Source organism: Podarcis bocagei (genome assembly GCF_964188305.1).
Source record: "Podarcis bocagei genome assembly, chromosome: 2".
NCBI lineage: Eukaryota > Metazoa > Chordata > Lepidosauria > Squamata > Lacertidae > Podarcis > Podarcis bocagei.
The window spans coordinates 84,388,263-84,413,566 of record NC_138126.1 but is presented as its reverse complement, the minus strand read 5'-3'; the positions used below and the strand labels follow the sequence as shown (position 1 = coordinate 84,413,566).

Sequence of the window (25,304 nt, the reverse complement as noted above, 5' to 3'; positions counted from 1 at the left end):
GCATATCAGGCAGGTGGGGTAGATACACTGAATTCATTTATAGAATACAAAAAGTATCAGGAGGACACAACTAACAATTCTAACCCTTATTAGTTTGAAAGGAAAGCAGTATTTACCAAAGCAATGGAAAAAGAAACATACCATTGGAGCTGCTGCATCTGCCAATGCTAGCCATGTGGCATCCCAACAGAAGTTTTACTTTAGTATTTGTTATGCCAAACAAGATACTGTTCAAATATGAAATACCAGTTTCTTTAAGCTGAAGTACAACTACTTACTGCACAGCTATCCGCCCTCCAGTTTCCTGCTCTTTATCTCCTGCTGCCCTTCTTCTATTGCAATCCTCAGCCAATTTATTCCCCCAAATTTTGCAAACCCCAATATACTTGTTTGTAAGCAAAAACATCAGCATAAACATACTGAAGATTCAGTAGAGAGTTCTACCTGGTTAGCCAGCGAAACAGGGACACTATGATGAGAGAATTACATATAGGCAACTTCCTACAGATGCCTTGAGGATCAGAATACATTTTGTAAAATTTATGCCACTGAGTTTGGTTGCTAATGCAATCAGAGGTTATCAGAAGGAGACAGAGAAGCATTTGGGCACACCTCCATCATACCTGCATGCAGTTCTGAGACCAGCTGAGACCACCAGAAGGAGAAGATATATGTTTAGAACTAGCTCCACGACCTGATGAATTACTGCCCATTGCACAAGACAGAAAGTCAAGACAAGTCTGTCTAATCATTACATGAAAGGAAGTGCTGCTAAAAGTCTAAAATATTTCTGCAATTACAGCACAAGTTTCACAGACTTGAGGAACTGAACCATCTAGAGCATGAAATGAAGTGGGTGGGCGGAGAAGGAGGTATACAGCTTGAGAACAGCTCTGGTTGGTGAATAGGTTCAGCAGTAAGGGTCACAGATGGGATAAGTAAAAGGGAAATCATTGGTGTCCTGTATTAGAAGCATTGCAAGTGGACTGGTACTGTAAATCAATTGAAAGCACCATGTTCCTGCTTATGTATATGAAGTTAATTGTCTTTTGTAAGTTTCCTTTGGAGGGATTTGCTCTGAAAATCAGCATATAGGGACAGGCTCAATTTCCAATTCAAGACTAAGGTAGTTCTTTCACTTCAGAAACACTTCCACTTCATTCTAACTTACCAGTTCCATCCTTGCTTGCTGGAAGGAGAGTATTTGTCCATTAAAGTAGTCAATTTTAACAAAGCAAGCTTCTGCAATCGATTTAGGTGGGCAGCTGACTGGCAGTCAATTTGCTGAGAAAGACTTTCCAAATTTGTGCCTTCCTCAGTAGACCATTGTCTCCTCACATGTCTAAAGAAAAAAACAAACACATTTGTTTCAGTGCTCTTCAGTATTGCTATTGTCCATACCCGCCCTCTCTCTAAAGCTGCATACCCACAGAAAATCACTATGAATTTCAAAATACCTTGTGAAAGGTAGAACACTGTACTTTAGAGACCAAGTTCTGCGGCGTTCAAGCATCAAACCTCAAGTTATTCAGCCAGATTATCTTCACTATTAAATCATTACTTCAGCTTAAGTTTATGCTACACTGCTTTAAGCCCAACTGATTAACCCCTTACAATGACAACCCCAGCCAAATTTCATTTTTAATTTTTTGCCACCTCAACCAGTATATAGCTGACCTGATAGAATGCGCCAATGTCCGTCTCATCCTTGATTCTGTTACATATGCCAGTTCTGTGAGGCCACGTTCATTGCAGTTCCCTTCACTGTCAGTAACTGACAATTCTGGCAATTTCCCTTCTGAATGCTTTTCAGTCTCAAGACGGATCTCTTTAGGGGATGATGGACACGGAGAGATGGACTGGTTGGAAGGACTGGCAGAGTCGGAGTCCCCATCATCAGAGAATTTCTCTGTCCACTGACTGACCAACTTCCTGAGTCCATTGACATGCTCCATAACACTGTCTAGCTCTGTAAAAACATCATCATCACCAACCTCTGGTGTATCCATTTTGTTTAGATGATTGCCTGGCACATTGTCATATATGCTCAGTCTGTTATCTATCAATGAAAGGGAGCCAGGTGGCGTTTCAGGCTCCTGAGAACCCATTTGAACCCTGTTCCTCCTACACCCATGAAAACTCCCAGTTCTCCAGTTCACAGAAGTGTTGTCCATTGGAGACAAGAGGCTGTACGTAAGGGCTTTGGGGAAAGTCCCAGGTTTATGGCCTTGTGGTACTTGAAACACTTTGTTTTTGTGCAAATGTATCTCGTTATGCTCCGAAATATAATTCCACAAGGAAAACTTGCTGGAATCAAATTCTTCTCCATACATTCCTTCTCTTTTACTGTGTCTCCTCATTTTGATAATAGGGCTCGGCGTGCTCACAGTGCTGCTGTTTTCAGATTGGCTGCTACTGCTGCAGGTCTGTGAGGAATAAGACTGCTGCATCGGCTGACTCTCAGACACGTCAGAAATACTTACGCAATTGAAATTTTTCAGCTTTTCTTCATTTAGTCCCTCTATAAGAATAGGCTCGCTAATAATGGGCTTGGCCTTTGAATGTGCTTCTCGCTTCAAACTGCTGCTTCGCAGGCGCAGCTTCTCCATTCTCTTTAAGAAACTCCTTCCCTTTCTGTGCAATGGCTTATCCAAGAGCTTGTCCTCACTAATTATGTTCAAGGTTTCACTAGGTGAAGAAGAGCAACTGAAAGTAGAGTCAGGAGATACCAATATATTTGAGGAGCATGTTGAAGAACTCCTGCTCATCTCAACCTCCTCAAACGTCTTTGGAAAGCTGATTAAATCACTATCCCCGCTACTAGAACTGTGAACTGAAGACTCGTCATTTCGCTCCGCTTGATCAGAAAAGGCTATATCCCCACTGCCAGAGCATTTAAGTCTGAGACCGTCAAAGGCTGGTGTACCAGAACCTTCCGAGCATTCTAACCGAGACCATCTCCGACTACATTTCTCATAAGTCCATTTGGTGCTTATTGCACAAGGTTCATCCTCTTCAGATTCATCACTCTTAAGACAAGAAAAGAGGATAAAAAAGATGAGACATGTGATCAAAATTTTGATTTAATATTCATTCTTACATTTTACTACAATGCATTATGGTTCAGTCCCTGCCTGCTATTGCCAGCTCTCCCACACGCCAAGAAAGCCACTCCAAAAATGCAGAGAACTCTTCTGACTCCAGACACATATTCCATGAGTAAAAGAAGTGTGACACCTACCCTACATATGGGAATACTATGCCTAGACTCATGGATCTCATCTTTGAATCCAAGATACTTAAGCAAGTCCAATTGATTTCAGTAGGAGATACTTATGACTGGTGGATTTTAGGCCTGCGATATTTTACATGTGTGTGAGAATGCTTTTCAAAGCATTCAGTGCTTTTCAAAGTATTCAACCTAATATTTTCAGCCTAAAGCTTGCCTTGAAAATGCAAAGGATTGCAGCCAAGCCATCATGTAATGTAAAAGGATGCTTTGGTCAATCAGCTGCACTTATGCTCAACATTTTAGTGCTGCAATGATTCAATCTAAAGTGATTTTTAAACCACTTGAGAACTATTTCTGTTTAATGCTAGCTTAGGTGAGTTGTTCTGCTTTTTTTTTACTTTGCATCTGCTTCTAGTTATCTGACTAAAACTCTAAAATCAAAGTGGGCAATTCAGAGCTCAGCTTCAGGGTTGAGTTCTCACATTATTCCATTGGCATGACTTCCTGGTGAGAATTGAGAATGGTTCAAACATATTTGTAACTGAGGAAGAACTTCAGCACAACAAAACTCACAAACAGTTCCCAGTCATAAATAACTGGTGCTTGCTGATTATTAAACAGAAATTGTAAAAAAATTAAATCTCTCTGTGATTTACAGTCTTCTATGTCAACACCTTTGAATTTATATCAAGGAGTTTCTTTTATAAAAACAATTGCATAATTTGGAAACGTACCCTCTTTCTTTGCCGACTTATTTCCACCTTCATTGCTGTGCACTTGTTCAGTGTATTCAAACGCCTGGAAGGGGGGGGGGACACATTAAGACGTTTAACCTGAGGTTACTTATAATCTTGTACTAAATGGCTCTTGTACTAAACCGCTCTCAATCCACTAAAGTTCTTAAAGGAAATTAACATGTAATTTCATTAAGCCATCTTCATTTCACTCCAGTATTCCACTAATAATAGTTGGCTATCACCTCATTATGTGGGAAGCTAATCCATACTCAGAGTAGACCCACTGAAATCAATGGATCTAATATACGTAAGGCCACTGATTTTAGTAGGTCTACATTGAGTATAACTAATATTGGATAAAACCCTACAATTCCCTATTAATGCTCTTAAACACATACAAATGGAAACAGGTATAAAATCATGACTTGGTAACACAAAAATGGTCAAAATGTCAACAGTGATAAAAGTGCATGAGAACCTTCTTGAGATGCAGGTAGAAAACATTAAAGAATGGTAAACAAGTCCCTCTTTCAGCAAGTAATGGCTAAAAAAGTTAATGTGGGCAACATCATTTATTCCATGCTGAATTCAAGGTAGCACATATAAGCAAACTATTAATATATACATATTGCCTGGTATAATATAAATTTCCTGATGTGCTTTTGTTCTATGCAGTGAATAAACGGAAGCCCAAAAAATAAAAATACAGGGGTTCGTTTCAATTCCAAGAAAGTTTTATTTTTCTGTAACTCATAAATCTCAAATTCTTGCAGTCCAATTACGAACATCTGGCACCTTCTTATCTTTCCACTTTTGCACAAGTTGATAAAAGCCTCAACAATAGATCAATGAATAAAAATTTGCCAGTTCAGACCTGACTCTATGAAGAGAGACTTGTTCTTTTTATCTTGAGAAGCTATTTAAAAGGGAGGCCCAAATTGTGTTAGTGTGGGTTACATGAAGCCTTTAAGCAATCTGTTGAGAAATTAAGCAGCTTTTAAAAAGATTGTTGTGCAATTTGTTTGCAATTAAGCAATTACTCCGGTACTCCCCTGGAGTGGGTAAGAGTCATATATTTAGCAAAGCTACTGTTTCCTTAAAAAAAGAAAAATAAATTATAAAGTGCACCTATATTACTACAGCTGCTTTGGCAAAATGTCAGCATCACTTTTGTGCCTGCAGCATCTTACCAAAGCTCTTTCTGAGAATAATTCCAGGGTTCATAATTTTGCAAATGTTGCTACTTTTATTCACTGTAGTTTGGGTCAGATTATTCCTAAACATTAGGCACCCTGAAAAGTTAGAATTCAGGGGGAGAGGGATCTTCCTTAGTGTAGGTAAAATAAAGGAAGTCAGTAGATAAGGGATGTGAGGTGGAGTCAGTGTTGGTCCATTGCAATATAACATATAAAGTAGCGTTCTAAAATAACCTACTAACTTTCTCAGAAAGCCAACAATCCAAAAACAGAAGTATCTTTAGTCACAAAACAAAAACATTCTTCTTTCCCCAAGCTAATTAAACCATCTATGGCCTTTTACACTGTGGAGGGCTATTGTTTCTATTTGTTACTATGTCATGCATTTTTGTGTTTTTATATGGTAAACTGCCTTGTGATACTCAGATGAAAGGTAGTATATAAAATTAATAATAATAATTGTCATTTCAGTTCATACAAGATACAAGACTATTCCTAGGCAGTCTAGAGGATAATGCATGAGCAAACCCAGGTTGATTTGGAGGCAATCAACAGCATGACAGCAACACTGTATGTGTGGAATTGTCCTAGCTTTCAAAAGAAAAAGCCCTTCGAAGACTTGTACAGCCATATAGCAGTTCTTACTACTTACAAATATTCTAATAATTATATAGTAATGTGCCTGTCTTCAGACAGCCAAACAGGAAACTAGTAAGATACAGCCACTGACTTAGTTAAAGCTTCAGGTTGTCAATCTAAATACACATCTATTTAATTCAGAGCAAAGTTTACCTGTATAGGGATTCTATTGCATCTTGGTCTAAAAACTCATGATCTTTTCTGACAGTTTTGATGTCAATAGGAAACTGCATATCTGCAAAACAGAGTTCACAATGGTAAATGATTATTTTTTTTTTGAGAGGGGGATTAATTTCACAAGTTCTTAAATCAGCTCGAAAACAAACCCCCCACTTCTGTAAATCAAGAAAATCTCTAATAAAAATACAAAACAACAACAACAAACAAACTCCCCAAGTAGTGGTTTTTTATAGTGACAGCTGCCAGACTCAAAATGGTCTCAATCTCTGCAAGGAAGAAAGCATAGATTTATAAATGAACACACTATCAGCTTGCCAGCTGATAGGATTCATTTTTAACCAAAAAAGGTTCAAAATCTTCTATGAAGGAAATAAACACCGGCCTAGCAAACTATGGCTTACCAAGACAGCAGAAATGCACTAGCTCCCAGAGAGGACCTTGCGCACACTTTGTGCCTACCTTGTCCTTTCAGCTAGACATGGCTGTTAAGACAAGAAGCAACCTCAGTTGCAGCTTGTGGTTAAGGAGGAGAGAGCTTAACCACATGCCTGGATTCAGACAACATGCTAAGTCATCACTGAGCTAAAGTGACCAGAGAGGTGCAAAGTAGGTGATATCTCCTCCCCAGCATTCATGCTAATCTGTGATTAAGTTTAGCGTTACCTACAAACATAGCCACTGATTATTAGATGCTCAGTCTCTATCTCCATTGTCTACTCAGAGATAGGAACAAACAGATAATGCAAAACAGACTCATAACATTGTCAAGAGTCTATCACTAAGTTCATTTCTAGATCATTTTATATTTTGATTTTAAAAAATCTCACAACCTACATTAAAAAATCAACCTACATTAAAAAATCAAATAAAACAGTCCAGAAGGAAACATTACAGAAGAAAGTCAAATGTAAAATGCACATTTAAAACAGCATAATTAGCAGATAATAAAATGTTTTATGTTCCAATTGCCCACTGCACACAAATAAACTTGAATAAGCTTGCATAAGACAAGCCTGCTGGATCAAGCCAATGGCCCAGCATCTTCTTCTCTCAGAAGCCAACCAGTTTGCTTGTGGGAAGCCTGCAAGTTGGACATGAGCACAGCAGCCCTTAGCCCACTTGCAATTCCCAGCAACTGGGATTCAGAGGCATAATGCCTCTGACAATGGAGGGTAGAACACAGCCACCCTGGCTAGTAGCCACTGATGGCCTTGTCAGCCATGAATTGGTTAGATATTTCCCTATAACTGACTGCATATTGGACCACAAGAGGGTCTGTTTATAAAGGGAAGGAACATATTGCCAATACTTTTCAATTATTCTGCATCTCAGAACGCCATGGGTGAAGTAGTACCTTCAAACATCTGAGCATATTGGGGGAAGCCAGCAGCTTTCAGCCAATCACAGGCTTCTTTGGCCTCAATTTCTGCAATTAGAAACAAAACAAAAAAGAACACAAATTAAGTTTTGTTTTCCAATACTGAGCAAAAACAACAACAAACCATTGTTAAGCTACGCTACTATCTTTAAAGCAACCCGTTTTCTTTCCTCCCTACCTTTTAATATATTACAGGCAATCCTAATTTTGTGTTCCAGATCCCCAGGTGCGTCGGCAGAGGGCATGAGTCTACTCTGCCCCTTTTCATGCCGTTTTTATGACATTTTGGGGATACTTCTGGGTTTGGCATACATCAGTTGGACTCGCCTAAACCAAGGGTTGCCTGTACTCTTAATAGTAAGGTAAAGGGACCCCTGACCATTAGGTCCAGTCGTGACTGACTCTGGGGTTGCGGCGCTCATCTCGCTTTATTGGCCGAGGAAGCCGGCGTACAGCTTCCGGGTCATGTGGCCAGCATGACTAAGCTGCTTCTGGAGAACCAGAGCAGCTCACGGAAAAACCATTTACCTTCCTGCCAGAGTGGTACCTATTTATCTACTTGCACTTTGAAGTGCTTTTGAACTGCTAGGTTGGCAGGAACAGGGACCGAGCAACGGGAGCTCACCCCGTCACGGGGATTCGAACTGCCCACCTTCTGATCGGCGTACTCTTCATACACATATCTCATTCTGAGTATCCAAGCATACAACAGATGCTTTTGACACGCAGTTGCGTCTAAGCTGGTGGCATTGAGTATAATAGCTTTACTTACTCAGTGCCCCAAGTGATTTTCCTGCTCAGATGCATCTTTTGTATAGTCAGAGCAATACTTTTGTCTAAACACTGAGAAATTATTTGTGAGGCACACTTTCTGCCTTTGAGAAATGATGATGGTTTGAAAACAAGACTAATGAGGCTAATGCCTCCAGTGTGCCGAGAAATGCTTGTTGCTTTAGAGTGTACAAGTAGGCGCTCTGGTGGCTTGGAAGGTGTTCTGTGGTGCTTTGAGGAAACAACCATGCTCCATATGGCCCACCTATTTCCTAAAGCATTTTACTATTTGTTTTACAGCTCACTATCTATAACACCTGGCATCTAGTTCACAAAAACAGATGTCAGGAACTAAAAATTAATGACTTATTTTGTGGCAATTAATAAAAATCCTGTGGCTAACAGTATAACATTCCCACAGGAAAAAGGAAAAATACAACTTTGCAGAACTACAGAACATTCACCAGATGCCTTAAAAATGTAAACATATTTAATATACTTCTGGAAGAGCATAAGCCATCAGTCTCCAACGTGAACCAATATTGCAAGTTACTGTGTCTCTTGTTAAGGAAGGCCGCAGGCTGTTCTCTCCTCTAGTCCAGTTCATGTTACAGCCCTCATATGTCCACCCAAGGCCTTCTGACTGCTGACTGAAAAGGATCCCTACACACACACACACACACACACACACACACACACACACCAGCTGGCAAAGCTTTCCTGATGGAATGCATTATTACTAATTTATAGTGTACCTTTCCTCAAAATAGTCATCATTAAGTTATCAGCTTAGAGAAAAGAGTATCAAAGTATTAGAGAAAAGAGTATCAAAAAATATTTCCAGAGTCTCACAAGTTTTGCTGTGTTTCTTGTCAAACAAATTTTCAATAATAATAATAATAATAATAATAATAATAATAATAATAATAATGTCCTAGTTTTACATTGATGATTAACCAACTTTTATTGGTGTATGCAATTCCAAAACAATATTATGGAGAACAACTTTCCTTTACAAAAATGATTTTAAGTCTAAGGCAGGAGCCTTAGATGTGTGGAATGTAGAAGCAAGAGCTTTACGTGGGACTAGCTGAGTACCAAGTATTCAATGAACAAGCTTCCCTGCTCAAAATTTTGCACTTCCAGGACATCAACATGGGGCTGAAGGCTTGAGACCAGCCACATGGAGCACCACTATGCCACACATACTGAAATTTATAAAGAACCAGGGATATTTCACTTGGCATGAACACCCTAAATCAGCAAGTCAGCAAAGTCTGTTTTCATAAAAAAAATTGACATGTTGACTGTCATATTTCCCATACATGCCACCAACAGAGAAAAAATATGTAGCAAGCCCTAGGTTTGTTTGTTTTTTGTGAAAAGCTACTTAAAAGAAGCTTGTTTAGCAGGAGACAGATTCAAATTGGGCAACTTCTTTTGTGTATCTCATTCCAGGGCTGCCTTTTCAAAGAATGCTCCAGTATCAGTCTTTTTATTTTCTAGTTTCCATTGAGTGGCATTTGCTAAAGGAAAAAAAGATGACAGGGCTTTAAATATATTTTATGGAACCACTGGCATACAGTGCAAGATTCCAGAGCCAGCTCTGACATGACCCCCTACTCTTTGTATGTAACACATTTCCTGGCTTTCTAAACATTTGAACAGTTGAATGTTTCCACTTCCTGCAGGCCTCATTACTCAAAGATTAAAGAACAAGCAGAAGTTCAAAATGAATTGTTCTTCCTTAATAAAACTATCACTGCTAGATCCTTTTGAGAAATCATACAAACATGAATTCTGGTTAATTTTTCATTCTGAGTGCTATACAGGACAAATACTTTAAAAAGGATGCTACCAGGTCAGATCAGTCTGTGCCTGAGAAAACAGGAAGAATGTGCTATTAATTTTCTTCTGTGCTGAGGCAAAGATACCAAATCTTCCTTAAGCAACATTTACAACTATCACTGAAGAAAATTAAGCCAGCTTCCCCTTAGGTATGAAGCAAACTAATGCAAAACTGATTAACATAATCTAGCATGCTTTCATTCCAGTTATTTCAATAGCATATCCACTTCTAATTGCATGCATCATTATGATTACTGTGAAAATACATTAAACATACAAGCAGAAAGTAATCACGTAGCAGCCAGAAGAATGAAAATCAAACTTTATTTTATAGAAATGCAAGTAGGAATAATGCCTGTCCTTTACCGTTGTCTAACATATTTGAGCATTGGTTACTTTTGATATTTGTGCTTTGTTACGATGCTCTATTATTGAAAACTTTTTTAAAAATAAAAAAATAAAAACTAATATTCCAAGTATTTCATTTTAACAATCTAAACTGGTACTTACTTCTAAAGGCCCTTGTTTAAAGCTACAGAATATAAAAATGTCTAGTTGACAGTAAACATATATACAAACACTAAGTAATTCATTTTTAACTATCTTTGGTGGTTAGAGAAGGAAATGCCATTATACTGACATCTGATTTAAGTTCATCACCTGGCCACCTCTTTCAGCTTTATATCTTATACACAGTTTTTAAGCTTAGATGCAAATGAGAACCAATTATATGCATAAACTATGTTTGAATTTAACAACAATCATATCTGATGCACAACCACCATTTCAGCTTCCCATGTCGTGGGGTAGTGGAGACCTGAAAGAGCTGAGTAAATCTCAAACATTTAGTTCCATATTAAGATTTCAAAATGCCCATACATGTCCCAAAAGCAGAATGTTTCTCTTCTACTGTTCTTTGTTGCTTTACATCTTGATTATTGCATTTACATGAAAATGATACTGGCATCTCAACTGAATGTTAATTCCAATCCAAAGTATAGAATTTGCTTGTGGTATTTCTATGCTCCTCTGTGTCTGGTGTGCATAAAAACTGTTAACACAATATGTAAGCAAAAGGGTTTGGCTCCAAAGTTTGTGGGCACTGGTAGCAGCATCACCTGGTGGAGTTCTGCTCAGGATGCTCCTGCCAGGAGAAAACAGTGATGGGAGTATTTTCATTGAATCCCACTTCCTCCTATTAGCCCCAGTGCCACCTCTCATGCTATTGCATAGAATCCCCCAACCCCTACAGAGCATATTTTCAGTGGGGCATAAGGGCTGTAAAGGGGGGGGGGAGTAAACAAATGTTGTTTCACTCTCCATTCCATCAGCAGGCTTCTTCTACTAGATCACAAGCCTTTCCATTCAAAGTCTAGATCTAGCTAAATTAAAATACAATTACAATAAAAATACAAACACACCACAGATCATGGCAAATTAGTCATGACCTCAAAACTTTAAAAAGCTTGGGAAATAAATGTTTTTGCCTAGTGCCAAAATAAATACAAAGCGGGCCTCAGAGAAGCCTCATTGGGGATAAGCATTTCGCAACCAGGGTGGTGACAGAGAAGGCCCTTCTGACTCATAGTCACTTACGGGGACCTCACTTGGCAGTGACACCTGGGAGAAGGTTACTAATAATCACCTCAAGGTCCAGGAAGGAACATATGGAAAGTAATCTGGCTAAAAGCAATAACCAAAGGTAGAAGTCCAATCCCAGTAAACAATCTTGCAGCCCTATTTTGGACTAACTGAATCTTCCATAGTGTTTTACAGGTAGCTGCATGTACAACACCACATTTCAATAATCTAAACATTTTATATAGAACTGGCACTAAAATCCTCTGTTTTACCATTGGAATAAGATTCCCAGCTTTGAAAAAAAATACATTAAGATAGTTTTGCTCCGATTGCTATTTGTACCAATACTTGTAGGTGTTCGCTTTTGCATACTAATGTCATTGTGGCAGCAAAACGAAAAGCCTAACACAATTAAAAACAAAACATTGTGTTTGCTAGTTCTGAAGAATAAAAAGCAAACTGCCCCAGAACTAAACTAATGTTTTGCCTCCTACTCCTCCTGCTCTTGGAAACTTAACTCTATTGTTCTTCTTCCAACGCCCTCCATCTGCTCCAGAACCAGTCAATATGCATGGGATCTATCTGCCTGACAGCTGCAGCAGCCAGATGTCACACATTGAAATGCACATTACCTATAGAACCAGAGTCTATCCCATCAGCAACTGTTCTAACAAGACCCTTTGTGCAGCCTTCTGTTGTATCATTCTTGTTCTTGGCTGTGTCTGCAGCTGGGGAGTTAACAGTAATGCAAGGAAATGCTGCATATTAATTTTATTAGTACTTCCAATAAAGCACCTATTCCCAAAAATAAATGTTTTCACATACTGTTCTCAGACAGATAAGCTTCTTTTATTTTATTGCATATATGTCTCTATGAAAATCATAATAAAGTTGAATGAACCTAAACCAACTATCCTTTGGATGCCACATCATGCCTTAATGAAGAATTTCTTCATTTAAATCTATGCTCAGACTATCATAGAATGGTCTGGTTCAAATTTAATGCTAAGCCAAACTAGGACTTAGAAGGGGCAAGTGTGTGGGTACTAAGGGAGAAAATTGCTGCCACTCTGCTCCTCCCCTGGCCTTGTTGCTACCCATAAGATAGTCATGGTTTGTCTTAGTGTTGTGTTCAGACTCAGTCTCATGGAAGCCATAGCAAACCATAAATTGTAATCAAGGTTTGTGCTTGGTTTATCACTTGAGGTTTGTTTGGGTGAGGCAAAACACAAGCTCAGGTTCACTTACCCAAACCATGGCTTAGCTCTGGATACACAGCAGTGGCCGGGAGGAGTGAAGCAGCAGCAAGTTTCCTCCTGGACATGCTTGAGCATTTATGCTGTTCCACAAAAGTGTCGAGAAAAAGGTATGGCTCAAAATCTGGCATACACATGACCATACAGTGATACCTCGCAAGACGAACGCCTCGCAAGACGGAAAACCCGCTAGACGAAAGGGTTTTCCGTTTTGAAGGCGCTTCGCAAGACGAATTTCCCTATGGGCTTGCTTTGCAAGACGACAGCCCATAGGGAAATATCCGGGACAGCGGGGAAGCGCAGAGCGTCTTCCCCACTGTCCTCGGACCTCCTCCGAAGCCGGGCGGTGGGGCGGGAACGCCTCCTCCCGCCGCCGCCGGGCTTCGGAACGCTGCTCCGAAGCCGGGCGGCGGGGCGGGAACGCCTCCTCCCGCCGCCGCCGGGCTTCAGAACGGGAACACCTGCCCCCGCCGCCGGGCTTCGGAACGCTGCTCCGAAGCTGGGCGGCGGGGCGGGAACGCTTCCTCCCGCCGCCGCCGGGCTTCGGAACGCTGCTCCGAAGCCGGGCGGCGGGGCGGGAACACCTTCTGAAGGTGGGCGGGGGGCGAAAGTCTTTGTCCCCCCTGCCTGCCTTCCCAGGGGCTTTTAAATCGCCCCGGACAGCGGAGAAGTCCTCCGCTGTCCCGGGGCGATTTTAAAATGCCGCCCGCCAGCATTTTAAGTTCGCCCGGACAGCGGAGAAGTCCTCCGCTGTCCCGGGGTTTTTTAAAATGCTGGGGGTGGGAAGAAAAGCCCTTGTCCCCCCCCCAGCCTTCAGAAGAGGTCCGGGGACAGACTGTCCCCGGATCTGGTCTGAAGGCGGTTTCCCTAGGAACGCATTAATTGATTTTCAATGCATTCCTATGGGAAACCGTGCATCGCAAGACGAAAAACTCGCAAGACGAAGAGACTTGCAGAACGAATTAATTTCGTCTTGCGAGGCACCACTGTACTGTTAAGTACAAGTCACTTTCCCATCCACCATTGTCATTAGTGGTGTTGGTGAGCTCCAATTCACAAGGTGCCTACCGTATCAGAATAGTAAGGTAAAATCGAAAAGTATTTTGCAAGTACTGCACAACTAAGAAGTCATCTGTTCAGATAGAGCAGTGGTTCCCAATTTGCTAATTACTGAGGACCCCCTATTTTTCAAAAGCCAAGCCATGGACCCTCTACTTTTGAAAATTTTGACAACTATGGTAGCTACTTCTGCGAAGCAATTTTTTAAACAAAATGTTGGGTTGCCCCTAATAAGCAAATGATTTTAGGTATGCTAAAAATCAGACTACGGCTGAGCGATATCTGGTTTTCAACATCATGATATATCAGCAGCTAAACATTGTGATATTCTGATATATCCCAATGTCTGAAATTGGAGATCAGGCATGGGGATGAGGGAAGGAACAGCCGTGGAGATTGGATGGGTGGAGGGAGGAGACGAAGTGGTGGCAGTCAGTGCCTTGAAATTGGCTGCCCCTGCTCTTCCTCACGCAATGAGTGATGTATTGCTGGGTCAAAATCATTATTGCGGTGTGATTTTGAAACCAATTTTGGCCAATATATTTAAAAAAGCACAGTGCTAAAACATACCATAAAACTTGTGATATTACCATGCAAAAATGGCAAAAAATAGTTGCGGGAGGCAAGGGATAGGGCCCCAGACCCCCTAAGTGTATTCTGCAGACTCCCAGGGGTCCCTGGACACCTAACTGGGAACCACTGAGATAGAGGGTACCAGACTATATGGTCTAGAATAGGAGGTCTTCTCTTCAGTCTCACCCTCCATGTACAAAATTGCAGTTTGCAGCACTTCATTCTGCTAACATCAAAGGTGCTGACTGTCTCTATGGAGTGGGAACATCCCTCACGTAGGTTTTATGAGATAGTTATGTGAGAGTGAAGATTCAGATTTAAATCAGTTCCATGGATCCTTTGCCAACTGTCTGGATTGCAAAAAAGAGAACTAACCTTAAATGTTCCACCACTGCTGACCTACATTCTTCAGAGCTGAGTTAGGGCTGTTTAGAAGCCCAACAGTGGCAGATTAGTATTATTATTCTTAAGTAGAAAACGCTCTCACCCACTCAAAAAGCTTCGCTCCAGGAAAGATAGCTAGCTAGCTTCTGCCAGCTTCCACACGTGACAAAACGGGGCGCAGACGATGGATTTGTTTTATGGCGAGGCACAATCTCTGCCGCATCACCTTGCCCTTCCTCGAGTAAGCTCGTATTTCGCAACACTATTAACGGCATACATCTTTCCTAGTACACGTTCTGCAGTCAATGTGCGTTATATTTACTGAAACTAGTATCTTACCCCGCCCCGCTGCAAAAAAAGGGGTCGCGTTTGTGTTCAACATGCGCGCAAACAAACCTGTTCGTTCCCCAAACTTCAACCCCTTCAAATTACCCAGCCAACCCCAAGCGAAAAGCCAAGCTCGGCAACTACCCGACCCAGGCACAAAATCCTCCTCGAGTCTGGGAAAACCTCTCGTCCTCCGCGGGCAAAACCCGCAGCCCCTTCCCGAGAAACAACCCCCTCCCTGTTGCGTGGCGCTTGCGGCTCCTCGGTCTCCCCAAACTCCCGCTCTCCGTTTGAAGGCGCCTCGCTCGCCGCCAGAACTTCCCCCAGGCGAAGCCACTTACGCGTGAGGATCATCCCGCCTCCTCGGTCCTGAGCGCTGAGCGAAAACGGAGCAGCTTCAGTCTCCAGCTCACTTCATCGCCGCCGAAGGAAACCAGAGCGGGAGCCGGGAGCGTGACAGAGGCTGTGAAGGGCTCGCCGAAGGCACAGATCCCGCCCCGCCGCTGCGCAAGAGAGACGACGCGCCCGCCGGCACTACTGAGGCGAATGGAGCGAGGCGCTGCTGCCTCCACCCCGGCTCCACCCACCCCGCCAAATTCTCTGGGCGGCCGGCGAAGCGCTGAGGGAAGGAGGCGGCTGCCTCAGCCTCGCAGGCACCTGGCGACTTCCTCTCCTCGAGCGAGGGGCTGGGCTGGGCTGGGCGGACAATAAGTAGGCACGGTCGCTGTTGTGGACGTGACTGACAGCGACGTGCCAGGAGGGCCTGAGGAGCTTATCTATATCAGTGCCTCGAGGTGTGTGAGGAACACCAGGATTTAATTTTCTGCATGAAAATACAGGGTGGGGGAAGACATAAGGATGCCCCCTTTCTGTTCCATCTTTGGGCAATAAGCTTCCACAACAGCTTGCTGGATGAAGCCCATGACCCGCCTACTCCAGCATACTCTTCTCAGGGTGGCCAACCTCTTCCTCTTGTCAATGAATAGCTGACTGCCCTGTTCTGTTTTTGAGTTTGGTGGGGGACCCGGCCACTAACACAGGGAGGGAGGTCAGGGCAGCCAGAATGGGCAGCAGGGATACAGAACTCTCAACCACCTCAGCCAGATCAGGGAGGATGGGAGTAGCTTTCCACAACAAAGGGAAACCCAGCCTTATGGAAAGCAACCAGTACCATTCCTGAATAGAGAAAAGGTGCTGTGCAACCTGAAGCAAAGATTTTGGCATAGTAAATTTGCATCAGCAAGGTAACCACTGGGTGTGAACTGTGCCACTAGCAACATCAGCTCCCTGCAACCATACCCATAATAATACATATACCTCCTTCCTGTGTATTGTGTATTTTTAGATTGTGAGCCTGAGGACAGGGACACTCTTAGCACTGATTTAATCACATAGCCCATCCTCTCACCTTGTTGCCTCCAGGTAACAGGGCTGTTGTGCCTTGGAAAGACTTCTGCCTATGACCTTCAGTAGCCAGTTGGGAGGAAGTTCTTTCCCTGTTCTTTTCTGAAAACCTCTAAAGAGTAAGATTCCATGGCCTGTCTTTTAGCTATTTGCAGAGATATCCCTAGTTAGCAGCTTGACTAAAATTGCATAAAATGGCATATGTAAGTTTGGAAATTTGTTTCCTTATCGGCACACGAATTGAATTTAGATTAGGAATTTATCAAGTATTGGGTCACCACAGTTACAAAGCTCTTTTTATTACTCAAGAGAGCCTTTCACTCAATAAGCTTCCTAAAACCAGTTTGTCAGGTCAAGCATTTATTTATCCTATGCTTCAGTTAAGAAACTGAATTCACAAGAACAACAAGAGTCTTATGGCACCTTAAAGGCTAACATGTTGATTATAGACTAATATTTTGTGGCCCAGAGTCTAATTCATCAGAGGCAGAAGGTACATTTCTTAAGGCTGCATATAAAACATGTATTTAAAACACATGACTTTCCTCAAAGAATCCTGGGAACTGTAGTTTACCCCTCACAGATGTACAAGTTCTAACACCTGCAACAAACTACAATTCCCAGGCTGGGGGGGGGGAGCCATGTGCTTTAAATGTATGGTGTATGTATGCAGCTTAAGGTTACAAAACCTTCTAATTAAGTAAAAACCAACAGATTAACAAAGAAACATTGATACTTAGGAACAGTCTAGTACAGAAGAAAAAAATGACCACCTGTCATCTATAGGTCCCAGCTAAAACTAGCCAAACATACCATTAAGGACCTACAGTCTAACCTGGACAATGACACTTCCTTTTCACAAGCTGTAGGTGATAGGTCACTTACAGCCCACCAGTGGCGTAGCGTGGGTTGTCAGCACCCGGGGCAAGGCAAGTAATTTGCGCCCCCTAACCCGTGGATTTGCGCCCCCTAACCCTAACCCCCAGATGTTGCGCCCGGTGCGGCCGGCCCCACCTGCACCCCCCACGCTACGTCACTGCAGCCCACTAATCCAAAATAGCTATTTACCAGCAATAAAAGACCACAAAACAAACACACACAGAGGAACCAGTACCTGCAACAAATCCATATGTCGTCAGGCAAAACTATTACAGGACATCATAATGAGAGCCACAACATCACCTGCTTATCTTCCAATGTGATATATGTCATGTGTTAGAAATCTCCTTCTGCATTCTACATAATAAGTAAAAAAAGGCCAGTCCTTATGGGAAAAGAATCAATAGGCATAAATGATATCAGAAATGGGAGTATTCAAAAATCAGTAGAAGTTTTCAGTCTTAACACTCTGCTACATGAACTAAGGAATTTCAATGGAAGGCTCCAATGTAAAATTGCTGAATTCATCAAGTAATTAAATTCTATTCATTTAGATATGACCAGAGACAAATTGCACTTCTTATCTCTGTGCTTATTTTACATACATTCTAGATGTACACTTCTTAAGTAGGTAGGGCAGAGGAAATTAAATGCAGTTTACACACACACACGCACGCACCACAGAAATGGTGAGGTATCTTAACCTCATAGCTAAAGCTCTGGATGACTCTAGTCAAGAGGAAGCACTTTTAAGATTCCACATTTAAAAGTAAGGCTACAGTACAATATTCACTTGCATTGGACTAAGTTTCACTGAAATCAGTGCAACTTACTTCTGCGCATACATAGTGGATTGTTTAGTTAGTCTTCCACCCAAGTAGTAAGATGGGCATGAAATGACACATGAAAGGAAAATTAAAAACAGAAATTAAAAAAATGTGTGTGGGTGGGCGTGTAAACTTGTGGGCATTTATACCACAACACCCACATCTTCAAAGAATCACTGCTTATCTAAAGTTGTAAAAGATACTCTGTGGGTAGTTCAACATAACGTTCAAAACATAAACCCACCCAGCATGCAAGCTGTCCCTATAAGAACACAAACCAATGTTACACCAAATCTTCCGTCATACAACTGTTTTTTAAGAGTGAGATATTGCCATTATTGCCTGTAAATACCAGTTTGTATGCAAACAAACTGCATAATGGTGTATAGCTTTTTAGACAGTTGTTTAGCCACTTAAGCGTAATGGAATTTACTTACAAATTAAATTTCACTTATTTCAGCCTGCCGTTAAGGGCTTGCATGCACTAGCTGTTTGGCAGTTCTCCAAATGATTCTATTTACACCCACTGAAAATTAATTGTCAAAGGCTGTTTTGCATAATGCAATTAGCTTCTATATGATCTCAGCTGTGTTTGAAAAACTTCAACTTCCTGTATCAGTGAGCTGACTTACAAAAATACAGACACAATTCTGGGATATGATCAAGTATCTTATTCTACATTATGTAAGGTTGGTGTGTTATTTTGCACCTATGTTTTGCCAGGAGCTACATGTAGAAAATTGAGGGGTGTGGTGTGTGTGTGTGTGAAAACCATTATCTGTTCCCAAGAATGTCCTACGCTTAACTCTAATCACAAAAATCCACCTACAGGTCACCCTTTTTCTATTAAAAATATGTTTTTAGAGAAATGTGTGGATTTCTTATCTGGCTCACCAAGTAAAACCCTCATAGCTTTCACATATTATCTATAATAATCTCAAGTTTGCCACTGAATGTGAACTTCAAAGAGTCAGAAAGGCCAGATACTAAGCAATTGTACCTGTGTGATAGATATGCATATCCTATTCACACTTCATTTAGATGCATTTACATAAAACACTCTGCAAACAAGACTGCACATTCAGGAAGGGATTGCAACACCTTGGGGTCAAGGGTGGGGACAGGAAGAATCAGACAATCTGCTGGTTCCCAATTACAAAATGGCTGGGAATGAGAAGTAATGTGTTTTCCCAGTGCTGCCTTAACATGCTCAGACATGACAGCCTTTTCATAGGCAGATACAGGAATAAATAACAACACAAATTTTGGGTGGTTTTATAAAAGGAATTAGACAAATTCATGGACAATAAGGCTATGGGTGGGTACTAGCCATTTTGGTTATGTTCTACCCTCCAAATACCAGTTGCCAGGAAAGGATTGCACTCAAGTCTTCCTGACGGGTTTCCTAAAGGCATCTGGTTGGCTACTGGGAGAAAAGGTTGCTGAGCCTGGTAGGCCTTTGGTCTGATCCAACAAGACACTTCTTATGTACTTAATTAGTGCCTGTTGTTGTTATTATTATTATTATTATTATTATTATTATTATTATTATTATTATTATTATTATTACATTTTAAATTACTTTTGTTATGCCATTTGTTTTATTTGTATGATCACACTGGAATTTGTAAGATCATACTGTGGAGGTTGTTTTAATTTTAGTTTACTTTGTAATCTGCTTTGAGTGCACTAGTTTCAAAGGAAGCTTATAAATTGTGGGATAAATAAATCAACAAAATGTTCACAGGCCCTCAATAGTTCAAAGAGTGTGATCTCTTAAGAGCATATATGGTATCTCTGTACAGGTCCAAGGCTCTCTCACTTTTAAAAGGAAGATGCCTAAACACAGAGTTAAGGGGTGGGGAAAGAAACATAAAGATTACCAGCATTACTTCCAGTTCCCATTGTGTTGTAATCAGGTGTCCTAATTTAACTGGCTAGCTGGGATTAATAATTTTTTTTTATATTTTTTATATGGATTTAGTCTAGACAAAAATAGTTTGTGGTTTCATCAGCAGCAAACTTCAGCATTTAGGATTGCTCAACTGTCAGGATGCATTTCAAGGATTTCCTATCATTCATTGCTGTAAGAGGAGTTGTGGGTGGGTGGGGGATGTTCACAACTAGAATCCAAAAACATATATTCAGATAGGGTTGCCATATTTAAAAAAGTAAAAACCAGGACACCCTGAAAGTTGTTGAGTTGTTGTTGTGTTTTAGGGAGAAACCACTGAAACTGTTGACTTGACTTGCCTAAAATCAAGGACAAAGCACCACCTTTTGGAAATTCCCCCCATAAATCAATTCCACCTTTGAAATCACGGTAATTTCTGGGAAGATCCAAACGTATGGCAGCCCTAATTCAGATGATCTCTTACCAGCGGAATTCCTATAAAATTAGGCTGAGGGATGCAGAACTGTTGTGCTGGATGTCACTCGCTTTTATGAAGCATTTTTAATGCTATGCATTTAAGTCTATTTTAAAATGACAGTAGTTGTCCCAAGGGAAGCCAACATGGTGCCCTCCAGAGGTTGTGAACTACGGTTCCCATCATCCCAGCCCACTTCTCATGCTGACTGGGGTTGATGGGAGTTGTAGTCTATAGTATTTGGTGAACAGCATGTTGCCTAGCTCCCTTCAGATTTGAGGAAAAGAGCACAAATGTGATTTAAGCACACACTGTATACAGTGGTACCTCGGGTTACATACGCTTCAGGTTACATACGCTTCAGGTTACAGACTCCACTAACCCAGAAATATTACCTCGGGTTAAGAACTTTGCTTCAGGATGAGAACAGAAATCATGCTCCAGCGGTGCGGCGGCAGCAGGAGGCCCCATTAGCTAAAGTGGTGCTTCAGGTTAAGAACAGTTTCAGGTTAAGAACGGACCTCCAGAACGAATTAAGTACTTAACCTGAGGTACCACTGTATTTATACCAAATGTTTATTCTCTTTTAGATTATATTTAACGTAAAGTGGGATTTGTCAAATATATAAACTGTCCCGTAGAGAGATTCCTACCTACCAAAATAGGACTGGCAATGCACCTACCCACACAGATGCTACAAGGTGCAAGTTTTTCAAGTGTTTGCTCGCAGCACAGATGGCAAAGCCTCAACAAACAACAGCCCCGTATTTATCTGATCCATTCAGCAACCAGATTAGACTTGCTTCAAGTTTTCCCTTTACTTTACTTGCTTTGCTTTCCAAGCCCCATGATTCATATAGCACAATGCTACCTGAAGTTATGCACACCAGAATAGTCTTTAAAAGGACCAGCTATGTCAAAGTGATTAGCCAGTCACAGAAAAGGAGAGCGATAAGGTATTAGCTAAATTGTAATTTCCTCGAGTAGAATTTGAAACACACCTCGAGATCTTGCTAAGAAAAGGCAGAGGAACATAGAGAAAACTGAAAGGTTATACTTATTAGTTAAGATTTTAATAATTAGTTAATAGTTAACTAGTTAATAATTATGAGTTTGATCATTTCTCAGATATTTGCTAAGCTGACTTGAAACAGAAGACAAAATATGTTAACATTGTAGCTTTTTGTTTGTATAATTGTTTTGTATAAACGACTGGCATCTCCAAAACTTTTTCTCAACTGCTTAGTATTTCAGATTCTGTACAGTTTAGTGACAAAGGTGGGACTAATTTCAACCTAGCTTTTAAACTGCCAATTCTAGTTATTTGCTAAACTGAAGTAATACAGATGTAATCATATACACCTGGGATCTCGAAATGCAGTCTAGTTTAGGGATTCTCCACAATACATGGAGTATCTACGAAATTGAAGCAATCTTGGGGACAAATATACCCTTATTTGGTTATGAATTATCCTGCAAGTCATCTCAAAGCAGCTCACTTTAAACAAAATTCCCAAACTATTTAAAGATTATAACATAATCTCTTAGGTCCTAAGTAGGGCAGATGGGGACAATCCTAACTGCCAGATATGTTACAGCTGACACAATCAAGCCTGGACTCCACCTCCAGACTATTTTTTGAAGAAGAATATGCATTCCTTTTCCCAAGCCAGATTTTGGCTTACTGTGTCTTCTCCAAGGGACAAAGCTGGGTTGCCTAGCTTGCTTCATGTCCAATTTAAAAAGAAGATCAGACTAAGGGCTAGGTAGAATTAAAATTGCATTATTTTTTATCTATCATGTTTTTATGCTTTTATCCTGACCCTTCTCCCAAAGCAGGCAGGGCCAAACTTGGCCCTCCAGATGTTTTGGGACTACAACTCCCACCATCCCTAGCTAACAAGACCAGTGGTAAGGGATGATGGGAATAGTAGTCCCAAAATATGTTGAGGGTCAAGTTTGGAGATGCCTGTCCCAAAGGATCCCAAGGTGGCAAACAAGCAATAAAACAATAAAAGGGCAATTAAAAACATCTTTAAAAACACCCTCAGTGCAGGTGCAGACTGTAAAAAATCCCAATTCTGATGCAGCTGTTAACTGATGGATATGCATAAGCCCTAGAAATCCCTACCCAGCCACTTCAGACACAATTGTTCAGAGTAGGCAGCTGGGTTCTTCTTGAAACTAAAACCTGCTTTTTCTCCTTTTCAAGTAGCAGCATATGTGCTTGCGGACAAATTGCAAATGGAGAACTGAGCTTTGTGTTCTGTAAACATTTCGGGGCCCATCACTTTATGGGGATAATATGTGGGACAGTAGACTTTGGCTACTGAAGTATTTAATGGGGAACCAGTAGCCCTCCATATATTCTTGGACTACAACTCCTATTGTACCTGACCATTGGTCATGCTGGCTGGGGGCTGGAGGGCCACAGATTCCCCATATGTAGTCCAACCTGAATATTTAGTAAATCAACTCAGATAGTGCCAATTGCTATAAGCCTCCAGTGACCTCCTTCCAAAAGGACACTAACTCTGTTGCAGCCTGTAAACTTTTCAACATTCAGAGAAGTCAGGTGGGTGTAATAATTGTGCACTGGGTGCATCAAGGACTCCATGAGCCATGTTTGCCAGGGTACACATTTTAAAATAATATTGGATCACTAACGTTTCAGAAAACTGGGTCCCTCTTCTCTTCCAAAATGGCACAGGTATATCCCTGGGATCAATTATTCTTCCTTTCATGTATTTTCTTCCTTTAATTCCCCCCTCTTTTTTTTAAGATAACTGCCCCTGAACTCTAATATCCTATACTTCAGAGGAAAGCAACTTGTAGAGTACACACATTCCAGAAAACTACACTAGCAATGCAAGACCGGCACTGTTCCAACAACTGGAGTCATTTGGAGCCAACCCCCTCCCACCCTCTACATATTTGAACTCTGATATCACTAGACTATTCCCTATGTAATCATGCCACCACCAGAAACCCTGCTTGCTCTCCCTTACCATGAATATTCAAAGGAACTGCTTGAGCTATAATTGTGGACGCAAAGCAAAGTTTATAACTGCTAGAGTTGGCGAATTGTAGAAATTAATAAATGATAGAATTTAGATAATATTTGGAGTACTAAAGGGAAGATGCCAGGCCAGGGCCTCACCTGAGATAGAAGTCCTGAAGAATGAAAAAAAGGTGCTGGAAACAAGTCATTAACCAAACTGGGACAGCTGGGACAGAAGCACAATAACCTGGTTGATTGAATCCATCAACCAGGTAGGAAGCTCTGCTGGTGAGGACAGGAAGCTGCCAAGGTGATGGGGAGGATGTGATGTCACATTAGAAAATTACTGTCCTTTTAAAATCAGAGGTCTGGATAAGGTGGGCAAGCAGACAGATGGGGAGCTGCTGCTTGGAGCAGGAGTACTTAGGAAGAAGAAAGAAAGTGGGCAGAACTCCATAAGCTGCTGTGAAGGGCAGAATCCTCTTGCGGAGGCTGGGACAGATGCATAGAGAGGGTATGCAGGATGCCTTGGACTCTAATGTTGCACTGCTGTGGAAAACAAGACCCTATTAACAAGCAATGCTCCAAACTCCAAAGTAGACCAGGTGCAAATATGTGTACAATAAACCATATTTCTTAAAGATACTAGTCTCCACTTTGTCCTGATTTCCCAATGGAAACACAACTCTGGGTGAGCACCTGGACCCCCTGGGATCTTGCTACTGCTTGGTAGAGATTGGGGGTGGCGCACAGTCTAGGTAGCAACATTTTTTAAAGTGTGCCTAGCTTTATGTTCTGGGCTCTTATCTATTCAGTGAACTCCATTGTAAATACATACAGTGGAACCTCTACTCATGACCACAATCTGTTCTGGAGGCAGTCCAGAAGTCGAAATGGGTCGCTGGGAGAGGCGCCGTTGTGTGCAGGCGCAGGTGGTGATTGCCCGCTTCTGCGCATGTGCGAACGACGATCACCGCTCCTGTGCATGCGTGAACAGTGGCAAACCCGCCAGTTACTTCCAGGTTTGCTGTGGACATTGGGTGAAATGGACACGAGCGGAGGCGGACGTAAGAAGAGGTTTGACTGTAATTCCCAGTTTAGCATTAGATGCATCTACTTCACGCTGTTCACCTCTCAACAAGGCATCTGTATCATATTGTTTTTTGTTTTGTCTGGCAAGCTTGTAGGGAGCATGTGTTGATGAGCAACTACAGAAATCCAGTAACAAAATAGCTAGGACTCATAAGCACTTTGGTCTTTGCCACATTATGTATCCTAACAGAACAGAAATTATGCAAGAACACAATATAGTCTCTCTCCCACCCACATCAGCGCCTAAGGGGCATTCTCAGCATCCTATGGAACATGCCAACCTAGGGAGAGCCTGATCTAGGCTGTGATAACTTCTCCATTACATTACAGTAGGAGACACTTAGAAGCTATGCAAGTCCACCACACCTTTTAAAAATCTTCAACAGTTTTTGGACATTTAATCTACATAAGGGAACAAACAAGAAAATTATTCTTGGCAGAACTGAAAATTACACTAAAGAAAGAAGCTGCAATAGATACATGGATAGGTAAAATAACATACTAGGTAGAGATGACAAAATAAAGGCCTATTTGCACCCCAAAAGCATTTATGCAGCTATATTCTACATCC

General features: G+C 41.4%; 1 protein-coding gene across 4 annotated transcripts in view; it reads right to left on the bottom strand.

The window, feature by feature from the left end:
- The window catches only part of LOC308581934 (rho GTPase-activating protein 7-like), a 93,589-nt gene that overhangs the window by 13,573 nt on the left and 54,712 nt on the right, over positions 1–25,304 (bottom strand). For 3 of the 4 annotated variants that reach the window (XM_081184730.1, XM_081184728.1, XM_081184729.1), the window contains exons 2-6: positions 7,339–7,410; positions 5,958–6,039; positions 3,967–4,030; positions 1,678–3,029; positions 1,172–1,342 (exon numbers count right to left, since the gene is read on the bottom strand). In XM_081184730.1, the coding sequence (XP_081040856.1) occupies positions 1,172–1,342; positions 1,678–3,029; positions 3,967–4,030; positions 5,958–6,039; positions 7,339–7,410 (1,741 nt within the window). Of the gene's footprint in view, positions 1–1,171; positions 1,343–1,677; positions 3,030–3,966; positions 4,031–5,957; positions 6,040–7,338; positions 7,411–15,502; positions 15,733–25,304 lie in introns of those variants that run through there. The other variant, XM_081184731.1, reaches the window with a different exon arrangement.